Raw genomic sequence first — 27,248 nt, forward strand, 5'->3', positions numbered from 1 at the left:
CAGAGAATCCACCGCAGCAGCTCCCTGCACACCCCCAGCCCTCCGAAAGGAGGCGAGGGTGGATCGCACGTTCCTCTCCCAGACCATAGAGGCTCAGATGCACTGCAAAGCAGTCAGTCCGTATGCTTCCAGGATTCCTTGTTTTTCTGTCATTGTCTCACAGGCACGTATGTGTGTCTGCAAGCACACAGCCTAACATTATTTGCTGTTTCGCATATGTAATCTCTCTACCCATTTGACAACTGGCTTCTGGGGAAGAAGGGTGGGCATGCATGTGTCAGTGTGTGTATCAGCTTGAACTCAACACACGTAGACTCAGATACTCTAAAGCTCCACGTGACACATGAGGGGAAGATAAGAAACTGGTGGATGGGTTCTAGCAAATCAAGTACCCCACGGTCCCATGCACTGATTTTCAAAGCTGAATTTAAGCCAACAAAACGAACTTGGCACAAAGCAAGATACTGAGACCTCTGAATGACAGTAACTTTCTAAAAATATTTAAAAAGAAGTTTTGTTTAAGAAATCCAAAACCAACACCTACCTTGGGCCAATACAGTTTTGAAACAAGGGAAGTGACAGGAACCCTTCTGGAAATGTCCCACCTTTGAAGGTATTATCTTACTCACACAGGTGAACTCTGTTTTATGACATGGTATATTTCTTTTCCCCAGGAAACAAGCCAATAATTTCCTAAAGCAACTGTCAGTGACTCAGTTAATGTCACAAAGCAAGTCTGACACAGAGTAAGCATGAGAGTCTTCCACGGGAGGCAGGTAAGCCTCCTGAGCTGATACACATTTTACAAAAGCACAGAATTTTAAGGGAATATAGGGTTATAAATATAAGTTGCATGTCCACATAACAGAGACAATAACTGGCCAATAAATGAACTATGTAGTAGTCCCCTCTTATCTGTGGGAGATGTTCCAAAGTCCCCAGTGGATACCTGAAATTGCAAATACCAACGAATACCAAACTGTACACACACACAGTGTTTTTTCCTATGCATACATATCCATGATAAATAATTTAAAAATCAGGCACAGTAAGAGCTTAACAACAAGAACTAATAATAAAATAGAACAATTATAACAATATGCCAGCATCAAAACTCTTGCACCATGGGGCCATTAGGTAAAGTAAGGATTCAGTGAACACAAACACTACAATACTTCAACAGTCAATCCGATAACCAAGGAGGCTACTAAGAGACTAATGCGTGGGGAACATCGACAGTGTGGATCCACCGGACAAAGGAATGGTTCACGTCTGGGCAGAATGAAGTGGGATGGTGTGAGATTTCATCACGCTACTCAGAAAGGTGCATGATTTAAAGCTTAAGAATTATTTATTTCTGTAATTTCCCATTTAGTATTTTCAGATCATGGTTGACTGCAGATAGGTGAAGCCATGGAGAGTGAAACTGCAGATAGGAGGGGACAGCTGTACCATCCTTTGTAGGCTCCTTTTCTTATATTTTTCACTTAAAAGCTTAAACTAATGTTTCTCTGCCCTAAGTAGTTTACAAATGTTGACCAATTTTGTTCTGAAAGTCTCTTGGCAAAAAATATTTACTTGAATCAAAAATTTCTTTAAATTTGGGCTATGCTACAAACCTCAATAAAAGTGGCATAATTTTAATTTCATCATTCCAGTTAACAAAAAGGCATAGAAATTCCATCACTCTACTCAGCCATCCTCCCTTCCTCTTGACTTCTTCTCATTCCTCTGATCCCCAGACACACACAAGGCACCATGAGACAGGAACTGCTGCTCGAAGGCTTGATGATTCCAAGAGAAGTGAGAGGTAAGCTCTTCCCCATGGCTATTTGCTCAGACAGCTGGACATGTATTAGAATAATCTGCTGTAGTCAGTTTCTTCATATTTTTATGTAGCTAAAGATTAGAGCAGAAATTCAAAAATCAGGAGTTCTGTGTTAAAATCCCAGGTTTGCACCTGACTTATGGCTGACCCTAAAGGCAAGCCATTTAGAGAGAGGGGAGTTAGAACATCCACACCTCTGTAATTAGCATGCCTATACCAACCAGTTCAGAAAAAAATACTTTGAGATTCCCAGGGGAAAAAAGGTTACATCAATGAAAGAATGACATGGGATCCACCAGAAAACGTAGGATATTAGTCACACCAGTCAAGTTATAAACGTTTAATTTATCTGTATTGCTGCCACTAGGAATAAAAAGAGCACATCATACGTCCTGATGAAATTCCTTTTAAACAAAGACTTTACGGCTTTTGGAACAAGTAAAGTTTGGTAAATTAAGTGAGATAAAGCACAGAGAAAGGTGCAGCTAAACTGCTCTCCATAATGAAATTGATTCTTAGTCTGAAGCCGAGGCACTTGAGTAAAGTTTTTTCAAAATTCCCACTTGACAATTTAGGTTCTGCCTACTTGTGAATTGCCTGCTTAAAAGAACAGTTACAAAGACTCTGTCTAGTATAAATTAAAGACCCAAAAGTATAGACTATGTTCTTTGGTTAATCCTATGTCAACAACTAGATGCTTTCTTAGGTTCTTTACTTCAGAAATTCTGGGATTCTCTGGATTGCAACAGGATCTTGCTGTGAGTGTAAGCTGCCCTCCTTTTGAGTGGGGCCCAGTAGTCACTGAGTGGGATTCTTGTGTGGTTGCTTTTCTCCAAGGACAATCTGTACTCCAGAAGGTAAAAGGTGTCCATCTGTGTGTGGTGCTGGCTACAGCCACCCCAAAACCTCCTGAAGACTCTCCCTCTGGGGACAAGACTGGGAAGAGTCTTCTGCTCGCTCCTTCCACATGCAGGGACGGCACGGCCATGGACCCATGGGCGAGTCAGTAGGCGCGAGGTGAGGGTCACATGGTCACCACGATGGAAGTGATACAGTGCTTATCCAACAAGACGGCATCAGAGAAGCATCCTGATTTTCTTTTCTCACAGCTGCCCCCTTCAGGATTCCGTAACCATAGTTACGAACAGTGGTTTTTAAATATGTGGTTCCATGTATAAGAAAGCAAACTCTTGATCAAGATCCAGAATCCCACTGCGGTGTTCACTATTGCAGGGCTAGCGTGAAATGAGACCTGAAACGTGGCTCATCCGAGATGAGGTGTGCTGTGAAGTATAAAATGTACACCAGATTCTGAAGACTTCATACAGAAAAAGGAAGGTAAAATGTTTCAATAATTTTTTAATATTTTTACATGTTTAACTAATATTTGGGATTTATTGACTTATATAAAAATATTCTTAAAATTACTGCTACTTTTTTATTTTTTATAGTGTAATAATCACTGAAAATTTAAAATTATATACCGTATGGCATGCATGTATAGCTTGAATTTTACTTCTATCAGGTAGCACTTTCTATAGTATTTTTTATCCTGGTATGTTTAAAAAAAAAAAAAAGATGTTAGCTTAAGCTCAGAATAATAAATGAAACTGAAAAAAAAGATACTGGGCTTTATAAATAATTTGTTTCACTTAGGGATTGTACAATGTTAAAACACAAAATCATACTCTGTCACAGAACACTACATTTTGTTAGCAGATATATTTAAAAACAACATAAACTTTATACTAGATGGTAAATAATGCTGTATGGAAAAAGATGATACCATATTCTCAGTTTCTAAATCTTAACCTATGTTGAACTCCAGCCCCCTCCCTTTGAATATAAGGAAAGTAAGATTTGGAACGGTTAAGTGATTGTACGAGGCTGGACAGCAGCATGAAAAGGCTGAGGACCCAACATAGAGCACAACAGATGCTTTGCACATACACGAGGCTCTTTTGATCCCGGCGTACAGTCACCGTCCTCACCACAAAAAGCCTCAGTATGAGGAATGTGTAGGGGTAAGATTTAATATTCCATTTAAATTCCACAAGTATATCTATATCTATATCTATACATATTGTTAAAAAAACAAGTGATAAGGCTAATGCCCTCTAGGAAATGGATCATAGGGGTTTTTCTCTGAATGAGTTAAGCATTGACTTTCTAAAAATTGCTGTTAAAAACCTGGCATTGTGTTTTTAAGAAAAATCTCTGGAAGTTCTGGAAAAATGGCAATTAATTAATTAAATTTATCACTAAAAAGTTCACTTCACTTCCCAAGGCGGTCTGATGCAAAATCTGTTCCCACAGCCTAGACCCTACAGTCAGGGAAAGATGGAGGGTCTAGTTCTAAAGCATTTCCAAAGCAAAGAAAACAGCAATGTGTACCATATATTTGATGTGGGTAATAGACAGGGCCATCCAAGAGTAACGTTTCTAAAAGTAATAAGCTTTCCCTACATACTGATCTGCGTAACCAGAGCTGGGGAAACTGTCTCCAGGGACATGCTAATGTCTCCCAAAGAAGGGCAGTCAGAAAGTTCAGCTGTTCTATCTTTGGACCATTAATACTGTATGTTGAGTCAGGCTACATCCCAAAACACCTACAACTGAAAAGTAATTCTTCTCAAATGAAAACTGGCATATTAAGTGTACCCTCTGGGTTTGGGGAATGTTTCCCATCCCAAAATAAATTTTTAAGCACAAAGAGACAGTTAGAAATGGTCACTCTGCTGATAACCATGCTTTATTCAGTAATCTGTCAAACAGGAAAAAAATGGCAGAAAAAAAACAGACGCTTATATTTTAATTTCCTTGTGCCTATTCCTTCCCCTATTAAAAAAAAAAAAAAAAACGTGGAATTTGTCAAAAGAACGAACAGCAATCATGAGAGCATGATGTGCCTTCCACGCCGCACGGGCTAGTTTTCAAGGGAAAAGAATTACAGCAGAGAGAGGATGTTGCCACACACATATAATAACGGTATGAACCATTCTGACTTGCAACATAAATTGAACCACTGAAGGATTTAAATGTTCCTCATTAACTTTTATTAGCCTCAATTTTTAACTTTTTTCCTTCCTCTTAAAATTAAAACTGAGCATTCCCTTCAACTTTGCACACCTTCAAGCAACATCCCGACTACACAAGGTCTTCGAGGGACCACGAACCACTCTGTAGGGGAAAAGCACCTCCAAAAACCAAATCCCCTAGTATAGAGTTTTTTTCAATGTCTCTAAAGTCTTCATAAAAAATTATAGGCCTGAGGCTACATTTGAGGACTTTTTCAAACTAAGGAGAAGAACAAAATATTTCATAATCTTATCGTTTTAGAATCTACCATTTCTGATCACTAAAAATAAGTGATCTTGGCCGGACATGGTGGCTCACTTCTGTAATCCCAGCACTTTGGGAGGCCGAGGCGGGTGGATCAGCTGAGGTCAGAAGTTTGAGACCAGCCTGGCCAACATAGTGAAACTCTGTCTCTACTAAAAATACAAAAATTAGCCAGTTGTGGTGGTGTGCGCTTGTAATCCTAGCTACTCGGGAGGTGAGGCACGATAATGAGTTGAACCCAGGAGGCAGAGATTGCAGTGAGCCAAGATCACGCCACTGCACTCCAGCCTGGGCAACAGAGTGCAACTTTGTCCAATAAAATAAAATAAATAAGTGATCTAATCAAAGGATTGTGGGGAGCACTACATCTTTTTAGAGTTCTTTCTATGTAACAGCCAACAGGTTAAACACTTTGCATTATCTTACACAGTAAAATTTGAAAGCTTTAAATACAAACAGTTATAAAACACAGTTTTAACCAAATGTGAAATGTAATGCCTACTGGGTGATGAATGTGATACCCCACCTTCCCTCAAAAAAAGAAAAAGAAAATCCTCTGGGGTCTTCCTCTTTCCACAGCCTGTGGATCTCAATTACCCGTGGGATGTGCACAGACCAAAAACAAAAGAGAAAAAGAAAAAAAAAGAAATACACATATACAAACAAAATCTTTTGGGGACTGTTTCTAAAAACAGAGATTTAGAAAGCAGTATTTCACAAAGTGAAAAATAAGTGCACACTTGGTCAGAAAATTTTCAAAATCTGTAGAATATTACAACATAAAAATACAGAATTTCAACCTCATGCACGCACCCCTCTGAAAAGGTGCCCAATGACCAGCTGGGATTCTCTGTGTGTACCGCAGGCCCAAAGCAGTATTACACATTGCCCTTCAGGATGAGACTGACTGAACTTACCTCTGCCACACAAACTATAAACTGAATGTCACATCCTTTAGTTATGTAATTTGCTCATTGTTTATTGTTACCTTACTCCTTCATTGTTGAAGAAAACTAGTTATTAATAATTGACCCTTTAAGAAAATTTGCATGTGGTAAAAATGTCTGGATTATATCCTCAGTTGCCTCAGTTTGCTGCCAAGGAAATATGGTAGCCAAGTATCTAAAAGATGTTTTTAGAAGCAAGTTTTCTTCCTCAAAGAATAGAAGGGTGTGATTTGTTTTAAAAGACCATATTCCAGTTACAGGAAAAAAAAATGCTACATCAAAAATGACAATAATATGCACTTTTTCACCTTGGAAACTCTAGACTTGAAAGAAGCCCATAGTGTAACTTTTCCATCACTCCAGCTGAATTCTAAGACCACCAGTGAAACAGCACCACTCAGAAAACCACAGGGCGGCCTTGCTAGAATACACATGTAGTTGCTGAGGAACAGGAAACGACGCCAGATGGTTCTGCTGAGGGAAGCACTTTTTTTCTCTATAAAACCAAAAAAGTACTAATAGGTCAAACATAAAAATGCAGATATGGTAAAGCGGAAAGCTAACAGGAAGATTTATGTAAATAAGGCAAGCTTAAGTTTGCATTATGTTCCCATCTACATCAGTGAATGGATGTAGCGGGGGAAAGGAAAAAATAATACAGTACATCCATCCTACAGATCTTTTTGTTGATGGGAAAAATGCTACTAGCAATCCCATTTAGGCACTGCTGCTAAACTGTGGGAGCCAAAAGCCAGCCTCTGATTTGTATTACATAGAACGTGCGTGAATCATCACGAAAGAGGTTTTTTGTATTTTTTTTTTGTTTTGCTTTTTGTTTTTTTTTAATTAAGAGAACCTTTAGGCCGGCGCAGTGGCTCACGTCTGTAATCCCAGAACTTTAGGAGGCCGAGGTGGGCGGATCACGAGGTCAGGAGATCGAGACCGTCCTGGTTAACACGGTGAAACCCCGTCTCTACTAAAAATACAAAAAATTAGCCAGGCATGGTGACAGGCACCTGTAGTCCTAGCTACTTGGGAGGCTGAGGCAGGAGAATGGCATGAACCCGGGAGGCGGAGCTTGCGGTGAGCCGAGATCGCGCCACTGCACTCCAGCCTGGGCGACAGAGAGAGACTCCGTCTCAAAAAAAAAGACAGAGAGAGAACCTTTAAATACAGTCTGAAGTAACTATAACCTATACTCTGGCTTCTTACACATCTGGTTTAATGTAGTTATTCACAGTCTCATGAAGTCCCAATGCAGGGTGACACGTGACACCTGAGACTATTTCCAGGGAAGATCCCTGTGCTCCAAGTTCCCAAGGTGCATCCCTAACAATGTCAAAGGCAGAACTGCAGCAGGCACTGGGCCTTAGTCTTGTGTCTCCCAAGGATTTGGATGGCAAATTCTGGATCCTCTCGTGTCACACCCAACTGCCCACCCTTCTTGACTGGAGTCTGCAAAGCTCAACACCCAGTCACTGAGCCCCCTGAAGCAGAGCAGTGTGGTCATGCGCACAGCTCTGATGAGTGCGGTGCTAGGGCCTCTCCCACACAGGCCCCGCCTCCTGCTTAGGCCTGGGCAGAAGTCTGCAAGGTTGCCATGACCTTGGGATGGTGAGGATACCTCAGGAGGTCTGCAAGTCAGGCAGCGGCCGGCCACTGCCCACCCTGGGCTCCAGTTACAGTAGGAGCTGGCATCCACTAAAGGGAGAGCAGCACGGAGGCCTCGCATGCCTCAGACCTCGAGCCATCCACTGTATCTGCAGAGAATGTGTGTCCCCACAGAGCCAGTGGTTTTGCTTTTCCCATAAAGAAGCTGGACACTTGGATCTGAGGCTGAGTTGGTTTGACTCAGTTCAATCTCAGGTAGTTGAGCACCGGGGTTCAAGACGCTGTGAGAGATGCCAAGGGCCAGACGCAAGCGTGTCAGCCAGGCCCTGGCAGGGGCTCGCAGGGCTGAGAATAAAGTGCTGCAGAAGAAGCGGGAAACGGCCAGTTCTTCAGTGAAGTGGCCAGGAGAGCAGGGCGCCTGAGGAGGGCATCTGCAGAGACAGCTGAGTGCTGGGCCTGAGCAGGGCAGGACTCCAAGGGCAAGCAGGGGCAGCCCAGGGCTGGCACAGTGCAGGGCCAGCAGCTCCAGGGGAGGACGCCGGGGCCCTGCCCAGGGCCGAGAATGCATGCTCCAGACAGTGGCCTTTATTCCGTGGTGGAGACATTGATGGTTTTAAGTTGAAATATGACAGTATCTGTATCTCAGAAAGGCGACTCTGGCAGCCATGTGGGAGGCAGAGAGAGCATCGCAGTGCAGGGCACAGCCAGCACGAGGGTCGGCCGGATGAACGCGCCTGATCTGGGCCAAACTCAGGAAGCTTCTCTCTCTCCACCTTATTTTTTTCCCTCTAATGAGAAAAATATGAGAATAGCACCTATCTTACCAGACTGCTGTGAAAGTAAGCTTGTAAAAGTGTCCAGTAGTTCATGCATTTTCAGTACGTAGTAAGGTTTTCAAAATAAAGGCTAAATGGGTATTTTAATTAATGGTTTCAGGCTCAAGGAAGACTTCTTCTTTAAAATAACAACTGACCATTAGAGCTGTTCATAAAGAAAGGGCCATACTGGGAGATGGCGACACCTTCCTCATTCGGATCTGCCCAGCCACTGCTTATGCAGCTTCGCAGGTGGAAGCTAAGCTGTACCTGAAAATCTCGGCATTCTTACTGGTGTAAAAACTGTCTTTAAACGTTTTCAATATACAATCGTAGTTTTTATGGAGTTCAGCCCTTTATTCCCACGATGTTTTTGATACCCTGTTCTAGACTGACAACATGGCTGTAGGGAAAGGAAGACCAGTAGCCACCTAGGTCCAAGGTAGCATGCCCACAGCGACCAGTGCTGCTGAAACGTGAGGGTGCAGCTAAAGGAAAAGGGGGCATCTGTCAGCCACTCACCAGGCTCTACCAACCCTTCACATGCGGGGTCGGGGGTGGTTCATACTCAAGATGCTGTTGGCCCTAGCACAGATTCTCCAAAGTAAGAGTTTTTATATTGTATTCCTACCCCACAACTTGTGAAAGAAAGGGAGAGGGAGAGAAGAGGACCTAGAAGGAGGGGAAGGGAAAGGAGGGAAAGGGAAAGAGGGAAAAAGAGAAGTAGGGATAAACAGAGGGGAAGGAGAGGGAAAGAAAGAGAGAGAGACAAAAAGGGAGGGAGAACAAGAGAGAAAGCCAATCATGGCACAGTGACTTTGGAAGAATCCGACCGAAATGCTCAATAAAGCCAATGTAGTTTCTTTGAGCCCCACTGGACTGCTAACATTTGAGAGCCCAACACCACGCGCAATTAAACAAGCAAACCCACAATTCATTAGGGATGATTTTAATAGATGACTCATTAGCCAGCCAGTCAATGATGCTTTGTTTTCCCAAAGGCCCAGGCAGATGCTTAACTACAATGAAGTTTCCACTGCCACTGACAAAAGGCAATGGAATCTAAACCACCCATGCCACAGCTTCAAGCTTCTTCAGGTGTTTTTTTGAAGATAAGCATCAAATGAAATGACTTCTGTTAAACTTGTATTTCCTGTACACAAGTGATATCTTCTTCAAATTATATGATTGTACCACTATTAAAATACTACTTACTATAAAGGAAGTCTGTTTAGGACACAGGGCCTAGCCTTTTAACATTTGGCTCCTGAGATGTTTTGCAGTTTCCTTCTCACTCAGTTTCTCACACTGGGGTGGTTTCACAGTATGACTACAGATATCAGGCCAGTAGCAGAGATGCTAGTTTATATGTCATTCCTAGTGAGAGGAATATGTCTGCTACACAATCAACACTTGAAGCCACTAAAAAACATGACTTTAAAATCTCACAAGAATGACTAAATATGCCAAAAATCAACCCAGAAACACGGCGCCGTATCATGGTAAGACACTGCCCTGAGGAGCTGGCAGGACAGGGCTGAGACCCACTGCCTGATACCAAGAGAAGACATCAGCCAAGGGCTTCTGCTTTCAATGTCAGCCTTTTCCCACGAAAATGACAAAACACAATCCGTGCTCTCCTAACCATGGTTACATACGTGTTGGGAGAATCAAATAGGAAGATGTAAACGACAAAGCACTACAGGAATAGAAAAGGACAACCTTCCAGGGTTTAAAATAAGTTCTAGTGATAGATCTTTGTATTTTATTTTCAAACTTGAAATTTAAGACCCAGGCAAAACCAGCGAATAATTCTTGACTAAAGGACACACTGTAAGAAAAAACACACGAAACTACGCAGCCCTTGACATCCTCATCTCTGCCTTTTTCTGGTGAGACAAAGTAGGCACAGCTCCACTACCTTGAATGGCTGTCTGTATCCTGTGGACTTGGTGACAGAATGGCCCGAGACACAGGAGGCCAGCCAAGTCACCTTCCCGGAATGCAACCTGTACCCTCCAGCACAAGCACCCACACATTATTGCTCTGCTTTGTGAGTCAGAAGCTGGAGGACGGACCCGAGAACAGGGATATGTCGTCTGAGCATGTGGGCGATGTGCGACCAGGGAGGAAATGAAACCACACTTACAAGGGACAGAAAATGGTACTGCACAAGGCTTTTCCTTTCTTCTTACCACACTGTGTGCACAGATTTTCCCAGAGCCACTGTCAAATACTACATAAGAATCTTTAAGTAAAATTCTGTATATTAATATAATAAAATATACTATATTAAAAATAAAGCCCTATTATTACAAGATGACCTGCTTCTAATTTGCATGTGTTGGTGACGGGTACAGACGGGGAGACACGATAGAGAGGGGAGAAGGGAGGGATAGGAAAGTGGGAAGGTTTTCCGTAACAACAGAGCCTTCCTTGGAACTCTGGCTCTCTAGAAGAATCCTCTAACCAGTGAGATCCTTGAACACTGAGAGGAAATAGAGTGATGATCACACAAAAAGGTTTCTGAATGAGCTGATGTCGACATCATCAAGTACTCCCATGGGTACTTGGTCTCTCAAGCTAACGCTAGATTAGTGATTTTCAAGTATTGTTTTGTAAAATAGGGCCAGTTTATCCTTCTACCTTTCCATTTTTCTATCTGCTTAGATATTCTTCCTTTAAAACTAGGAATAAGGCTGGGCATGGTGGCTCACGCCTATAATCCAGCCCTTTGGGAGGCCGAGATGGACAGATCATTTGAGCTCAGGAGTTCAAGACCAGCCTGGACAACATAGGGAGGTCTTATCTCTACTAAAAAGAAAAAAAAATCAGCTGGGTGTGGTGGTACATGCCTGTAGTCCCAGCTACTCAGCAGGCTGAGGTGGGAGGGTCACTTGAGCCTGGGAGATCAAGGCTTCAGTGAGCCAAAATCATGCCACTGCACTCCAGTATGGGTGACAGAGTGAGACTTACCTCAAAATAAGCAAGTAAGTAAAAAGTAAAAATAAAGCTAGGCATAAGGTCTAATAATAGTAGACTCTAGAGAAAATCAGGAAACTAGCCGCTGTGTGAGAACATATAGACATTGCTTCCTTTCCTTTATGGTCTGCACTGAACAAGAAAGAAAGGTGCTTGCAAACATTTTGCTGACATCAAGTAAATCCAGCACAACTCAACCTAAGTGTGGTAAGATCATATTCTGGGGGCAATGTCTTGTGCTAGCTAAAGAAAGCATCTTTTAACAGTAAAAGAAATGGAACACATTTCATATACACCAATTTCATTTTTATAATTTTATGAAGAAACGATGGGCAGGGAGATCCAATTCAGGTATTTACTGGGCATCTGTATGTGCCAGGCATGTTGGGAGGGATGATTAAAGATAAAGAGGGATAGGATCCAGGTCCTGCCTTCAAGAAGCTTCCCCAAAAGAGACTGACATGAGACAGCTAACAAAGTCCTGACTGCTCCTCAGAGGCCTCCCTCACTTTTCTCTTTATAGCAAGAGCCCAACCATTCTCTCTATGAGAAAAATGGTAAAAGTGATCTCAAATATTTTACATAACTCTGAGAGGTACTTAGGGAAGCTATCCCATGGAGTAATTTCATCCCTTTCTTTGAGAACTCTACTAATAATTTCCATATGAGGCTTAGGCCAACAATGTAAAGACAATTTCTCAAAGGATTTCTCAATTTTGCCTTTACATAATTCGGCTTCTGTAAACTGTACCTGTACATAACTGGCCCTAGGAGAAGTCCAATTGTTTTTCTCTTCTAAAAGAAAAAGGAGACTTTTACTTAACTATACCCCAAATTTATCTGTTTGGGGCATATGTAGCATAGTTTCTGAAGCAACTCTAACAAGTCAAAAATCCTCTGGTAATTTGATCCCAAGAGAACAATGGCTTTTGAATATTCTTCACCTTCGATAAGGCATAGAGTAGGAGCACATGGAACAAAGTCCCCAGCCTGTATTAAACGTATTTCACCAGCAAGTCAGTGTTAAACAGCTTATGCTTACATGAGATCTGACCCATTTCCTACAGTATCCAGTCCATGTTGCCTGGTCTTACCGTTGATACCCTGGGTCATTAGACAATCAGAGTCTAGGGGAGGTCAAATCAGCACTACAAAGCCATCAATTATCCCAGCTGTATTGACGTCAACAGGTAGAAAACTGAAATAACAGATACTAAAAATACAAATGACCCAACACTCACAGAGAGGATCAAACTTTCTTCTTCACCTGAGAAAAAGGATAAGGAGAATCTTTGCGGCATTACTGCTCTAGTTCCTTCCCACAGCAGAAGCGGAAGAGGTGTCTTCCAGCAGGAAGTGAACGGGGCTGAAAATAAAACGTGTTTCTTTGCTTTGGGGAACATTCAGCTTAAAAAAGGTGTTGTTTTGTGTCCTTGGATACAAAGGCAAGATTAACATGCTTGCATTAGAGTCCCCTGAGGATGAGCCTGGGAACCGGGCGCTTGGGCTTGGGCATTCAAGTGGCCCACAAAGGGACAGAGCAGAGCCCCCAGGCTTCTCCACCAGAGCTCTGCAAAGACAAAACACGTAATTTTAGTAAATTATTTCCTGCAATAAAGGTGCTAATCAGTAGGATAAAGCCAAACAGGACTTTAGCATGCATTGAAAAACAGAGATCGGACTTTCAGCCTGTGTGTGTCTAGGAAAGAGACAGAGCAAGAGAGACAGAGTGATTAACATATGGTGTGTGTGCAAAAGACTGCCTCGATTGCAAACACGGTTTGCCCTCTCCAGAGTGCATGAGTGTAAATACGAAGCGCTGAATACTGAAGATATATACCTTGTCTAAGCAAAATCATCACTAAATGTAGATGATGTCGCATCTTATAAGAGATATTTATATCTATTTCCCATGGACAGTCTTGTTATTAAAATTAAACAGTCAGTTTAGTTCATATTTTCAGATTTTCCAGACTTTCATGGAAGTCACAAAAAACTGGGAGACACCAGTGAAGGAAGAGGCAGCTGGGGAGCAGGGTAGGGAAAGAGGAAGGGCAGACCGGGCTGGGGTGGATAGAGAAAGCTCAAGGAATCTCATGGACTTGGTAAGTGTAAAAGTGAATAGCTAACCTAAGTGTGAGAAGTTCTTTAGTGTAAGAACTTTCTTACACTATTTTCCTGGGACTTTTGCTCTTAAGACTAGCACCATGACTTTCAAGTACAATGGGTCACTTCATGGTCCGCAGTGGCATAATGACACTCCACATCAACGAGCATGACTAAAGGGTGGAGTACAAGCTTCTATCTTAATGTGGTTAATTGCTACCCATTAGAACTTAAGCAGCACTTACATGAATTCAGTTTCATAATCCTCATAATCCACGTCCACAGGCACTATACCTAACCCATTTTATATGAATATGCAACTTTATGCATTTTCATCCTCTCTCGATACATATCCTTGCCAATAACTGCTTTTCTGATTTAACATCATATGCTCAATATTATGTGGTTTAAATCAAACTGAAAATGTGATCTAAGAATGCACCCAGTCTCATGTTTCTAAATTATCTGTGAATGAAAACTCAATTCATACTGGAAATATGGGTGATATAGGTGTCTTTCATTAAACAACACTTTAAAACGGGCGCTACAGGTTCTTATTTGGGGACACAGCAGCTCCTGGGATGTCATTCCAATCAAGCAAGACCCAGCCAGATAAAACAGGCAACTGATTTTCTACATTTTTCTAACTTATTTTAAATAATACACTGAAAAGTTTACTGTTCAGGATGAAAAAAGAGGAAAAAAGAGAAATGGCGAGTTGAATTTGTTATACAGAGTTTTCCACAGCCGGATCAGGAAAATGGTTTTTTGCTTAATCTAAACTTGTTATGTTTCAAAGATGTAGGAAACTGTTACAAGCTTTTCTTTTCCTATAAATAAAGCTGTTCTTTTCTCTTTATTAATCAAGGCCCTTGAACTGCCTTCCTTAAATGTTTGGTTTGTTAGAAACAACACAGAAACCACGTTCTTCTAAATACAGATAAAGGAGAGACTATTTATTTAGTTATTTCCATTTGTATTTCTTGGTGTATTTTTCAAAGAGATTGTATTAAATAGCCCCACAGAAGGCTAGAAGATTTTTTCCCACAATGGAAAACAATAACAATACCTCACTAATCAATATAAAAAGTCAAAATAAAAAATCGACAAGTATTATAACACATTCAGCAAGCAGGCCAGGGACATATTTGCCTTCCAAGAAAGAACACCTTAGGCTCCGAAGTACTAATATGGAATTAGACTCCCAAAGTGAGTAGAAATTCAACTGCTGGCCTTATTATCTAACAGTCACTTGACAAATATTCTAATAGAACGGATTTTCTAGGAAACTCTCCAGGTAAATATCCTCTGCATATAGTTACACAATGCCTTCCCCCGTGCTAGGAAGACAGGAACGATGTTGTTAAGATAGCTCTCGGCAGAGGCCTGGTTTTTCTGGACCACTGTCACTTTATGAGACAGCTACAACCTCACCATTGCTTTCTGTTAAGTAAGGCCTTACTAACAAATGGATTCAGGCACCACTAACACTTTAGACAACTGAAACACAAAAAGACACTACTGCTATATGCTACTCTCCTGCTTATGAACAAACATGGTCTACTGATGGAGACAGAGGCAGGAGGCAGACAGGGGCAGGTCCCTGGTGAAGCCCCACCTTCAAACCAGAAAGCCTGAAACTCATGGCCCAAGGTGACAGCCTCTACTCCTGTTTGTCCACTGTCTCCTGAATGGTTCTTTCTGAATAATGCCTTTTTGCCCATCAAACGTTGCCTTTTTCAAAACTACCGATGGCCCGTCCTGTACCCCATCCTCTGCCTATAAAGACCCCAGTCTCAGTCAGTAGAAGCGAGAAAAGTGGTTTGACTGGAGAGAGGAGACTTGACTTCAGAGAGCGACTGGACTTCGGAGGAGAGGCGGCTGGACTTCAGGGAAGAGCCGGCCAGACGTCGAGGGAAGACTACCTGTTTGTCCCGTCCCCTCCACAGCCAGCTCCCCTCTCTGCTGAGAGCCATTCCCAAAGCTAAAGAAAATCCTCCATTGGTGCAGTGTGGCTGTGTCCCCTTTCAAATCTCCCCTTGAATTGTAGCTCCCATAACTCCCACGTGTTGTGGGAGGGACCCAGTGGGAGACAACTGAATCGTGGGGGCGGTCTCCCCTCCTGTTCTCATGGTCGCGAATAAGTCTCACAAGAGCTGTTGGCTTTAAACGGGGAAACCCTTTCCCTTGGCTCTCATTCTCTGTCTTCCCTGCTGCCACGGAAGACATGCCTTTCGCCTTCCACCGTGATTGTGAGGCCTCCCCAGCCACGTGGAACCAACCGTGAGACCATTACACCTCCTTTCCTTTCCTTTATAAATACCCAGTCTCCAGGACGTTTTCAGCCGCAGCATGACAACAGACTAGTGCATCCGCCTTCACCATCCTTCAAGTGTCCACGCCACCTCATTCTTCCTGGACTCCAGACAAGAGCTCAGGACCCACTGAGTGCGGGTACCCAGAAAAGGCTGTTACACTGGCCCTTTGCCCTCGCTGGTGGAGGGCAGCTGCTCCACGTGATGAGGCAAAGGGCCAGCTGAGCTGATAACACACGGCTGTCCGCAGACGGCAGAGCTAAGACAGCACTGTAACACACCCTCTGGGCTTCAGGGGCACAGGCAACCCCACCTGTGTACCACAGCAACACCCGCACGAGACTGCTCCTGCCGGTGACCAGAGCAGCTGGTCTTGCTCTCTCACGTGCATGCTCCTTCCCGCAAGGGGTTGAGCGCAGCACGCTGAGTAAATGGAGCTTGCTCCTGCCAGTGCACAGAGCAGCAGCCAGCCGGATCCCACACCCGCTCACTCATGCGCTCCCTCCCGCAAGCAGTTGAGCATGGCGGGCCAAGTAAACGGAGCACCCTGTCACAAGTCCAATGAAAGGGTCGTGAAAAATCTGACATCAAAGGTGATGTTGCAACAAGCACACTTCCCTTAAATAAGATCTCAAAGTTTAAATGACATCTGATGCCTCCAGATTTGTGTCACATAGAATACAAAATGCTAGTAGAAGATGGACAGATAGGAAAGAAAGGACTGGGCAGCAGTGGGCAATTCTCCCAGCTCTGTCTATAACCTATGTACCCTGCCAGAGGCTCCTCACCCTCCCCAGGTCTCTGCATTAGCTGAGAACTGAGAGCTGGAATGAAGGTGAATTCATTCTGAGGACACGGGACAGAAGGGACTGGAGACCTGACTGCATACTTTCCCCAAACACACCCTTTGCTTCTTTACCTGATACAGCCAATAGCACAGGTTCAGCAAGATCTGATAGCTATCTCAGCCAGTTTCTTACCTTTAAAATCTATAAAAAGTCTTCAAAAGTTTCCAGTATGTAACAAGTGCTTAACATTTGGCAATTACATTTATTTCTAGAAGCCGTTTTGTTATTATTCAGTCTGTGCTCACTGTCCCCTGCCACCTCCACACACAAAAAAGGATGCAGGTATATGATGTTAAATTCTGCTGAATTTCAACGCTCACCCCGAACGATCTTCACGTCCTCCGGATTACCAGTAGGACCTTTCTGGAGCATCTGTGGGATTTGCTGTAGCAGGAAAACCTCTTGCCACTTTATACATGGCTTTTACTGAGTCCTGGAAAGAGGATGGACTTAGGTCTCTTGATTCACCCTGTCTCCCAAGAGCAAGGGGCCTTTTTTGTGGGCGGTAAGAGCCTTAAGATACTCTGGCCCAGCTCCTACCAATTAGCTTATCAGTCAATATGTTCTGGCTATAGTTGTGTTTCACATACTTTTATCAACGTGGGACCTCAGTGGGACCATACACTGTCATTTGTAGCAACCAGAACAGTGACCATGGCAGGTACTCAATAGAATATATGCTGAACGAACAATGCCACCCTGAGAAGTCAGAGGTTCTCTCCCTTGCTGTTTTCAGCCACCACTGCTATAATCCTGACTGCTGGACACTGGTTGAAAATGGCATGCATTGCCACTAGAGTGTTTCTTGTGAAGCTGCTTGAGCCTAGATGGAGGGAGGTGGGCATAAAAGCAGGTTGTAGAGGGGTCAGGTAAATACTTAAGATAAAAATATTTTAAAAGTTTGAACTGCTATCTATATCCCATAAAATGCAAATTTTTAGTAACTTGTGTTTGTGCAAATTGTTTATAGCTGTAAGCCATTAGCACTGCAGTAATTACTTAAATAGTAATTTTTGCTCAAAATGCAACAGTAATTGTAGACATTAATTACAGAATTTGGGTGGTATGTGGGTATTTGAGGTAAAATTTATTCAATTATTCTCTATGTTTAAAAAGTTTTATAATAAAATACTGGAAAAGATCTAACTGCCTATGACTTTATTCAGAAGTACAATATCATTTAATATAGCTGTATATATTTTTTCTTCAAGCTGAAATACTTCTTACTCATTTAAGTAACTTTGAAGACATCTTGATCTAGGAAGCAAGACTACAGGTGGATGAAAATGAATTGGAATCAGCAACAAGTAAGGACTTTTTATAAATCGTTGCGAAAATTTTTACAAGTCAGAGGTAAGCTTTATTCATATACGTATAGCGCACTGATGCTAATTTTTTACAGGGTTTATATTCCGTCCTTTACACAGATGGAAAAATCAAGATAAAACAGCTTGTCTAAGCTGAGAAACAATCTACTTGCACAGCAGGGATCACCAGCACCCACCTCACAACAGGAGGAGAAAATGCTCTCTGCTCTTCATTACAGAAATTCACTGATAAGTAAAAAAGTGTCAGTCACTTCATCTAAAAGTTTACTAAAATTTTTGCGTATAAAAGAGAGGGGTTGTGATACGCAAGAGGGGCAGGGAAGTGCCGGGAGGAGAAGGGCAGGTCCCTGGTAAGGGCTCCACCCCGGGGCCTATGCCCACGGACTAGGTGAGGACAGGCACTCCTGCCTTCACGTCCAAATGTTGCATTTCCCCAAGACCACCCTGGCCCACCACACCCCCATGCTGTGCCTATAAAAACCCCGAGACTCTAGCAGGCAGAGACACAAGCGGCTGGACATCCAGAGGAACACACAAGCAGCTGGATGTTGAGAGAATGTCAAGAGGTACCAACAGGCACCAGTACACCAGCAGTCCACAGACCGGTGGAAGTATGCGGGGTTTGGCCGGGGCGGAGAGAGGAGAGCTCCGGCCACTGAGACCCGACTCCAGGGGAAAACCGCCTTCCCACTCCACCTCCCTTCTGGCTACCCCATCTGCTGAGAGCCACTTCCACTCAATAAAACCTTGCACTTATTCTCCAAGCCCACGTGTGATCTGATTCTTCCAGTATACCAAAGCAAGAACCTCAGGATACAGAAAGCGCTCTGTCCTGGAGATAAGGAGTCTAACTGAGCTAACACAAGCCACCCATGGACGGCTAAGCTGAAAGCGCGCCCTGTAACGCATGCGCGCTGGGGCTTCAGCTGTCAACATCACCTCTAGACACTGCTGCAGGGTGGGAGCCGCACAACCTGCCCATCTGCATGCTCCCCCAAGAGGTCTGAGCAGTGGGGCACGAATGAAGCAGGCCACACCCCATCACACGCTCTGCGAGGTGGATAAGGGAACTCTTCCCATTTCAACTGTATAATTAAAATGTGTGTAAATGAGACGGTAATAGGACTTGTTTGATCTACATTTGCAAACACTTCTTTATTCTAAAGTTGATTTCAGTGTCAGGGTGCATATGCGTTTTAAACAAACAATACCTCTCCTTTTTCATTTTTATGACTGCTGACTTTAATTTTGGCAACAAATTCACTTTTAGTCATAAATCTCTGAAGTCACCTTATGTTAATACATTTAAAATTGCAAGGAATGATAATATTTCTTAAAATGGAGAGTACCAAGCTATAAATTCTTACTTAATAATCGTACCTTTTCAGAAATCAAGAAATTTAAACTTTGTTCAGAACACATAAATGAGAACTATAAAATGCTTCCTACATCATCAACATATTAGAAACCCAGGAGAGTCCTTAGTACACAAGACCCAGTTGTATTATGGAACCAATCAAGACTTGGATGGCAAGGAGAATGACTAACTTTCTATCTGTCTCTCCATGGAATCCAGCCATTTCAAATTTTTATTTAAAGGGTAGAGTGTTTATGTATTTTTATTCAAAGGCTAGAGTGTTGTGTGAATATGTTGGCCTGTGGAAAGGCTGTAATGAGACCATCTTGTCAAGCAATAATAAAAATGACTTCATTTGACACAACCTTTTTGCACCAACCCCTATTTGAGCCAAAATGTTTATAAAATATTTTTATTTTATGCTAATTCAAATGTGGGCTTGTTGTGCCAAGATGTGGACTACACTTGCAGCAGTGCTAGCTTGGCATTTGGGGAGTGAGATCACAGCAGGGTCCTTCTTTCAGATCTACTAGTTTACACAAGACTTTCTCCTTACTTACTTAACAGTCTCATTCATTTTTCATAAGACTATTTGGCCTATTTCTGAAATATCACCTCCTACTCCAGCCAATTACAAAGGTTTACACACGTTCATTTAAAATATATGGAAAATAAAGACAGTATAAAGAAGAAAATAAACGTAACCTGTAAAAAGCACTATCAACATTATGGTATACCGTTTCCCTCACTATCAAAATCTATTAGATTCCTGACTCCTTTTTCACCTAAGTGCAAAATAATAAAATTGAATGAAATTTAATCTATTTGTTTCCTTGAACTTGGAGAAGATTTTGGATAAAGAATACCTATATAGGGCCAGGTGCAGTGGCTCAAGCCTGTAATCCCAGCACTTTGGGAGGCCACGGTGGGTGGATCATGAGGTCAACAGATCAAGACCATCCTGGTCAACACGGTGAAACCTCGTCTCTACTAAAAATACAAAACTTAGCTGGGTGTGGTGGCACGCGCCTGTAGTCCCATCTACTCACGAGTCTGAGGCAGGAGAGTCTCTTGAACCCGGGAGGCAGAGGTTGCAGTGAGCCGAGATTGTGCCACTGCACTCCAGATTGGCGACAGAGCAAGACTCCGTCTCAAAAAAAAAAAAAAAAAAAATACCTATATAGCTTATTACATAGCTCTATGCAGATGCTGATGGCTAGAAGGCTAAACGATAAATAGATATTATTGAGAAAATAATGTATTTTTACAAAACAAGCCTCTTATTTTTTAGTAGGTAAGGTCATTTAGGTTAGACAAAAGAAAGTTTTGGCTTCTCTTGCCAGTATCTACTTTCTCATAATTTCTAAGTGTGGACCTATATAGTTTTCGATGTGATGTTCTGAAAATATATCTAAGGATTAATGTCATAAAATGCTTCTTTGTAATTATAGCTTAGAAGCACATATTTAAAAGATCTAGCCTGGGCACGGTGGCTCATCCCTGTAATCCCAGCACTTCAGAAGGCTGAGGCGGGCGGATCACCTAAGGTCAGGAGTTTGAGACCCACCTGGCCAAAATGGTGAAACCCCATCTCTGCTAAAAAATCAAAACTTAGCCAGGTGTGATGGCACATGCCTGTAATCCCAGCTACTCGGGAGGCTGAGGCAGGAGAATCGCTCGAACCTGGGAGGCAGAGGTTGGAGTAGGCCGAAATCATGCCACTGCACTCTAGCCTGAGCAACAGAGTGAGACTCTGTCTCAAAAATAAATAAATAAATAAATAAATAAATAAATAAATGATCTTAATGTTGCAATGTTCAAAATTTAAAGTCAAAGCTAATTATTTTGTGCGTAACAGAAATCACTATTAGGTGTTCAAACACACACACATTTTTTATTATTATAAACAAAAAGAAGATCGCAGGTGAGCCTAATCTCTGCACTAGCAAACAAACTAATTGTTTGCTTTCTTTGTAGGCATTACAGTTTCTTTCTGAATTGCATAAATGAACAAGAAAGCTGGGTCCGGTTTCCCAGAGAGGGACCACTCAGGACGGAAACAGACTCATGAGCACAGGAAATCTGCGAGCGCTTGAATAAGGACAGGCAACTCCAGGGAAAGGATGATGCCTCTACCATGCTTGCTCACGTCTGGTCGCAGAACCAACACGGATATTTAACAGCAGGGAGGTCGGGACAAAGTAAAATGTAACCACTTGTTTATAAAAGAAAAATCATACTACTTGTATATGTGATATATGCAAACCCAAAACAGCATGTCTAGGAATCCCAAGAATGAAAATCTGAATTTCCCTTTAACAATATCCATTATTTTACAAGAGAATCATTATTAACATCTTTCTCTCTTGTTAATAGGCAAAGCTCCACGACACGCAATCTGACATGTTAAGAGGTGTGTGATGTTAATAACCAGACTCTTCAGCAGCAGAAAGCAAGGAGTTCCATAAGAATATTACTCGGGGCGGGATTTAGTAGAATCATGTAAGTCCCAGAATCTTGGATTATATACATTGAAATGAGGTAGTATTTCTAGACGATCTGAAAACTAGTACTTTTATACCCCCAAAATAAAGAGGAGCACCATTCAAACATTTTTTCCATCTATCTATCCATCCAACATCCAGCACAAATAATTAAAAGAATATTTGTGAAAGTTTTCCTCATTCAAGTACCAATCAGTGTAAGCTACCTGTACTTCTGAACTACCGATCCCAGAATTGAAAGTAGCATGAGTGTAAACATATCTGCATCGGCAAAGGTTTGTATGCCCCCATCTCTAGGTCACACTTTTTCACTGTACGCTTGGCATTTAGAATATCAATGGATACGGGTATTTTCAAGAATGTAATGTGTCAGTTCCTACCTCCACATAGTCCTTGGCATGGCCCCAATCTCGTTTGGCATCCAGATTTCCCAAACTGAAACATTCCAGTTGTCCAAGGTAAATCTTAGCTACTGACCGGCTAATTTTTCGAGTAACGAAATTAGCTCCTAAAAAGAGGCAAAAGATGTATTATCAGTCAAGTGCATTTGACACATTTAACAGTTTGGTGAACCAAACCCAATTTCGGCCTCTGGGCATTTCTTTCATTCTGCACTCCCAGCCACCCTGTTAAAATAATAAAAGAAAAGAAAAAGAAGAAAGATCATTAACTGTCATTTAGACAAGTTAAGAAGCCCTAATTCTATGTGTCACATCAGCTCTACTTTCATAACAAATGTTTTTCTTTCGGGGACATCTTAACATTCCTAATTTGCTGCTTCAATATGCAGCCCAGGCATTAGGCCAAAGAAAAGCTGTTGGAATGCCAGTTTTTTTAACAGAAAATTCAAAAGGGTTGTATAAAGGGAAATGCCAGAATGGACGACAGACATCTAAGACCACCCTGATTTTTTTTAAGAACACAAACATCATATATTCCTATTAATAAAGCTACTTTGGGACTCATGGGGAGAGAAAGAAACATAGCTTAGTTCACAGGGTAACTAGTTAAAGGAAACAAGAAAGGAATTTATTTGGGCTGCCTTTCTCTTAACAAAATAAGTGGTGATGGCTCTTACTCAGAAACCTGCACAGCCATCCAAATGATATGATATGGCCCCCGGGCAAAAGTTTCTCTGTACTATACTTAAGGCAATGCCACTTTCCAACTTCATTTCAGTGTTATCTACAGAAAGGGCTCCTACATTTTGTGTAATATTTTGAAATGATTGGATGAAAGGGACCATATATTGATGAAAGTACTGAAATTGTTTTAATGTTCTCTGGTCTTTAATGAAAACTCTACCTGCTTTTAAAAGATCACAAAGTTAAAAGGCACTTCTGAGACAGTTTTACCTTGTATCAAGGTAAGGTTATGAGAAAACACCATTTAATACCAAATTCTCAAGGTAATAATACACATATTAGCAGTTAATAATGGATTCATACAGTTTAGATACATGAATATCATAATTTATCACATACCAATGACTTTATGTTCTTTTGCAGATGAAGCAGGGAGGCAAATATTATGATCAAAGTGTATGGCTTCTGGAGAACAGGCACACGGATAAGGGCAATATTTCTAAATACGTTTTCCAAAGTTTGGCAAGAATATGGCTTAGCGCAAGTTCAAACATACACCAGATTCACTTACTCCACAAACTTGATACGTACGTTTACAGCAACATTATTATCCTTAAGAAATACAATGGGACTACCGTGAAAATCCAAATTTTCAATTTCCCTTGTCAATTCAGATGGTACCTTAAAAAATACAAAGTTTCAACTTTCCACAGAGGTTTATATAGCACAAAGAGGTCCTTCAAAAAAAGTGCCTTTTGAAATGAAAACCTACTTATTAGCCAGTAAGTAATTAGTGGCTAATTATTAATTTAAAAAATTTTTCTATTGACTTGTAACAGTTAAATTTAAATGTAAATTTATAATTAAATTTAGGTTTTTTGATGTTTATCGTTATTTCAATGTCAGGACTATACTATTTTCTCAAAGTATACTAAGAAACCAATGATGTCAAATCATTAAATAAATTTTTCAACATAAAACATTTCAGATTAACCTATTTACCAGTAAACTAATGTTTGGGAGTCCAGTGGAAGCATTTGACCCTATTCATACAATTTATTGATTCTCTCAGCCATTGTTCACTACGCACCCACCAATCACTGAGCACTGAGCTAAGCACTGGGGATCTGGGAGTGAAGCCGCAGCTCCTGCTCTCAGGTATCACAGAGAGGGTCAGATGGGCCAACAAACCAGTGCTGAACCTAATAAAATGACAGGTCTGCAAGGGGAGAAAGGCTTTGGGGTTGTAGCATGGCTGCCAGGCGCAGCATGTGAGAAATGCCCCCCAGAAATGGAGCTTGAATGGAGTCTACCAGGAAGGTCATAAAGGGATTAATCAAGCCGTGAGACAGGGTGGTACTCCAGGCAGGAGGAACAGCACTCGCAAAGATGAGGAAGGGTCTTTCTCCTCCAACTCTTACCACAACCTTATGATGGTTATGGCCCCTCCTGAGGGCTATCACTGATAGCACTGTGCTAAGCTCTTTAGATGGGGTCACTCATTTAATTTTCCAAGCAACCCACGGGCTAAGAACTATTAGTACCCACATGAAGTTGAGATTCAGGGAAGCTATATAAATCAACTATTCTAAAACAGGATTCAAATCAAGAGCTATGTGACTACAAAGTTCTTATATTACCAGAACTTTAATGTCATGCTAGAAAGGTGGATCTTTTCTTATCTGGTTCCTAAAGTTATCTTGGATAACCAGTCAAAATTAACTATAATTTCTAGTTCTTAAAATGTAATTTTTGGTTTTGTTTTTTTGAGACAGAGACTCGCTCTGTCGCCCTGGCTGGAGTGCAGTGGCGCGATCTCGGCTCACTGCACCCTCCGCCTCCCAGGTTCAAGCAATTCTGTCTCAGCCTCCCAAATAGATGGGATTACAGGCACCTGCCACTACACCTAGCTACTTTTGTGTTTTCTTTTTCAGTAGAGGTGGGGCTTCACCATCTTGGCCAGGTTGGTCTTGAACTCCTGACCTCGTGATCTCCCTGTCTCGACCTCCCAAAGTGCTGGGATTACAGGCATGAGTCACCACGCCTGGTCAAAATGTAATTTTAACGATTATTTAGAACAGCTATTTTGAGATACAATTCACATAGCATACAACTCATGCATTTAAAGCATATGCTTCAATGGCTTTTGTTATATTCATAGAAATGTACAACCATCACCACAATCAATTTTAGAACACTTTCATCATCCCAGAAAGAAACCCTGTATCATTTAGCAGTTTTCTCCTAGTACCCTAGCCCTGGCAAACAGATAATCTACCTTGTATCTCCAGATTTGCCTATTCTGGGCACTTCATATAAATGGAATTATATTAATGTCTGGTCTTTGTGCCTGGTTTCTTTTACTTAGCATAACATTTTCAAAGTTCATCCATATTGTGGTTTGAATCAGTACATTGTTCATTTGTTATGGCCAAATTAATATTCTATAAGTATACCAAATTTTATTTAACCATCCATGAGATGAATATCTGTGGTGCCTCCATCCTTTGCCTTTTGTGAATAATGCAATGTTCATGTCTTTTCACAAACATATGTTTTAATTTCTTTTAGTTATATACTTAGGGGTGGAATTGCTGGGTCAGATGAGAACTGTTTTACCAATTGAGGAAATGTAGACTTTTCCAATGTGGCTGCACCACTTTACATTCCCACCAGCAGGGAAACAGGGCTCTGATTTCTTCCCATTCTCCCCAGTACTTGTTATGGTCTGCTAGACTGTGGTCATTCTAGTGGGCACTGAGTGGCACCTTACTGTGGTTTCGATGTGTACTTCTCTGATAACTAATGATATGAAGCAATTACCTTTTCATGTGCCTACTGGCCACTTGTATATCTTTTTTGGAGACATGTCTATTCAAATCCTTTGCCCATTTTCAAATCGGATTACTTATCTTTTTATTATAGAGTTGTAAGAATTCTTTATACATTCTGGATCCAAGTCCCTTATCAGATATATAATTTGTAAATATTTTCTCTCATTCTGTAGGCTGACTTTTCACTTTCTTGACTGTGCTCTCTGAAGCATAAAAGCTTTTTTATCTTTTAATTTTGATGAAGTCCAGTTTGTCTATATTCGCTTGTGTAGCAGGTGCTTGTGGTGTCATATTCGAGAAGGCTTCATTAATCTAAGGTTATGGAGATTTATTCCTATACATTTTTATGAGTTTTATAGTTTTTCTTCTTACATTTGAATTTTTGATCAATTTTTAGTAAATTTTTATATTTGGTGTGATGAAAGGGTCTAACTTCATTCATTTGCATGTTGACATCCAGCTGTCTCAGTATTATTTGTTGGAAAGGTTATTTTTCTCATTCAATTGTCTTAGCACTTTCCTCAAAAATCAATTAATCAAAAATGTGGGAGATAATTTCTGACTTTCAATTCGATTTCATTGCTGTACTCTATGTCTGTCCTTATGCCAGTACCACACAGTCCTGGTTACTGTAGCTCTGTGGCAAGTTTAAAAATCAGGAAGTATGAGTTCTCCAACTTTGTTCTTTTTTAAGGTTATTTTAGCTACTCTCTGTCCCTTGAATTTCCATATGAATTTTAGGATCAGCCTGTTGATTTTTGCAAAAACACCAACAGGGAATCTGAAAGGGATCATGTTGAATCTGTAGATCAAAATGGGGACTATTCCCATGCTAACATTATTGTGCCTTCCAATCCACGACTATAGGATGTTATTCCCCTTTATTTTGGTCTTTAATATTTCTTTCAACAATGTGTAATAGTTTTCAGGGAATAATGTTTACACTTTGGCTAAATTCGTTCCTAAACACTTTATTCTTTTTTATTATAAATAGAATTGTTTTCTTGATTCCAAGAAAAAGTTTTTGATTAATTTTAAACATTTTTGTAACCATATGTTTTGCTACTTAATTCTCAAGAAAGGCTTAAAATGATTTTTTTTTTTAAATTTGCTCTCCTCATTTTTAGTCCATGTTACGGAAGACTGCTCTTTTAAGGAAAAAACTATATAAAAGCATAGAACATGAGGGCTGAGACTATCCCAAGTGACAGGTGAAGAAAAAGAAGTGCACAGAGACTGCACACCTTTCCTGAGTCAGCACAAGTAGTCGAGCCTGACCCAGGCCTGTCTCACTGGCTTTCTAGCCTTGTGCTGTTTCGCTAAGCCACAGTGCAATGCAGGAGGAA

The 27,248-nt window shown here is 41.3% G+C and overlaps 1 protein-coding gene and 1 long non-coding RNA gene across 4 annotated transcripts in view; one reads left to right on the plus strand and one right to left on the minus strand.

Moving 5' to 3' along the window:
* Window positions 1–27,248, minus strand: part of GMDS (GDP-mannose 4,6-dehydratase) — a 1,107,103-nt gene that overhangs the window by 298,095 nt on the left and 781,760 nt on the right. For both annotated transcript variants that reach the window (XM_050787265.1, XM_050787264.1), the window contains one exon: window positions 22,364–22,491. In XM_050787265.1, the coding sequence (XP_050643222.1) occupies window positions 22,364–22,491 (128 nt within the window). The remainder of the gene's footprint in view (window positions 1–22,363; window positions 22,492–27,248) is intronic.
* LOC126952551 (uncharacterized) lies at window positions 3,029–18,409 on the plus strand. 2 transcript variants are annotated; one of them, XR_007724938.1, is made up of 3 exons: window positions 3,029–3,166; window positions 18,006–18,101; window positions 18,197–18,409. It is a non-coding gene; the product is annotated as an uncharacterized LOC126952551 (long non-coding RNA). The 2 variants fall into 2 exon arrangements; XR_007724939.1 differs by having other exon boundaries at window positions 18,222–18,308.

This window comes from Macaca thibetana, chromosome 4 (assembly GCF_024542745.1).
Source record: "Macaca thibetana thibetana isolate TM-01 chromosome 4, ASM2454274v1, whole genome shotgun sequence".
Lineage (NCBI taxonomy): Eukaryota > Metazoa > Chordata > Mammalia > Primates > Cercopithecidae > Macaca > Macaca thibetana.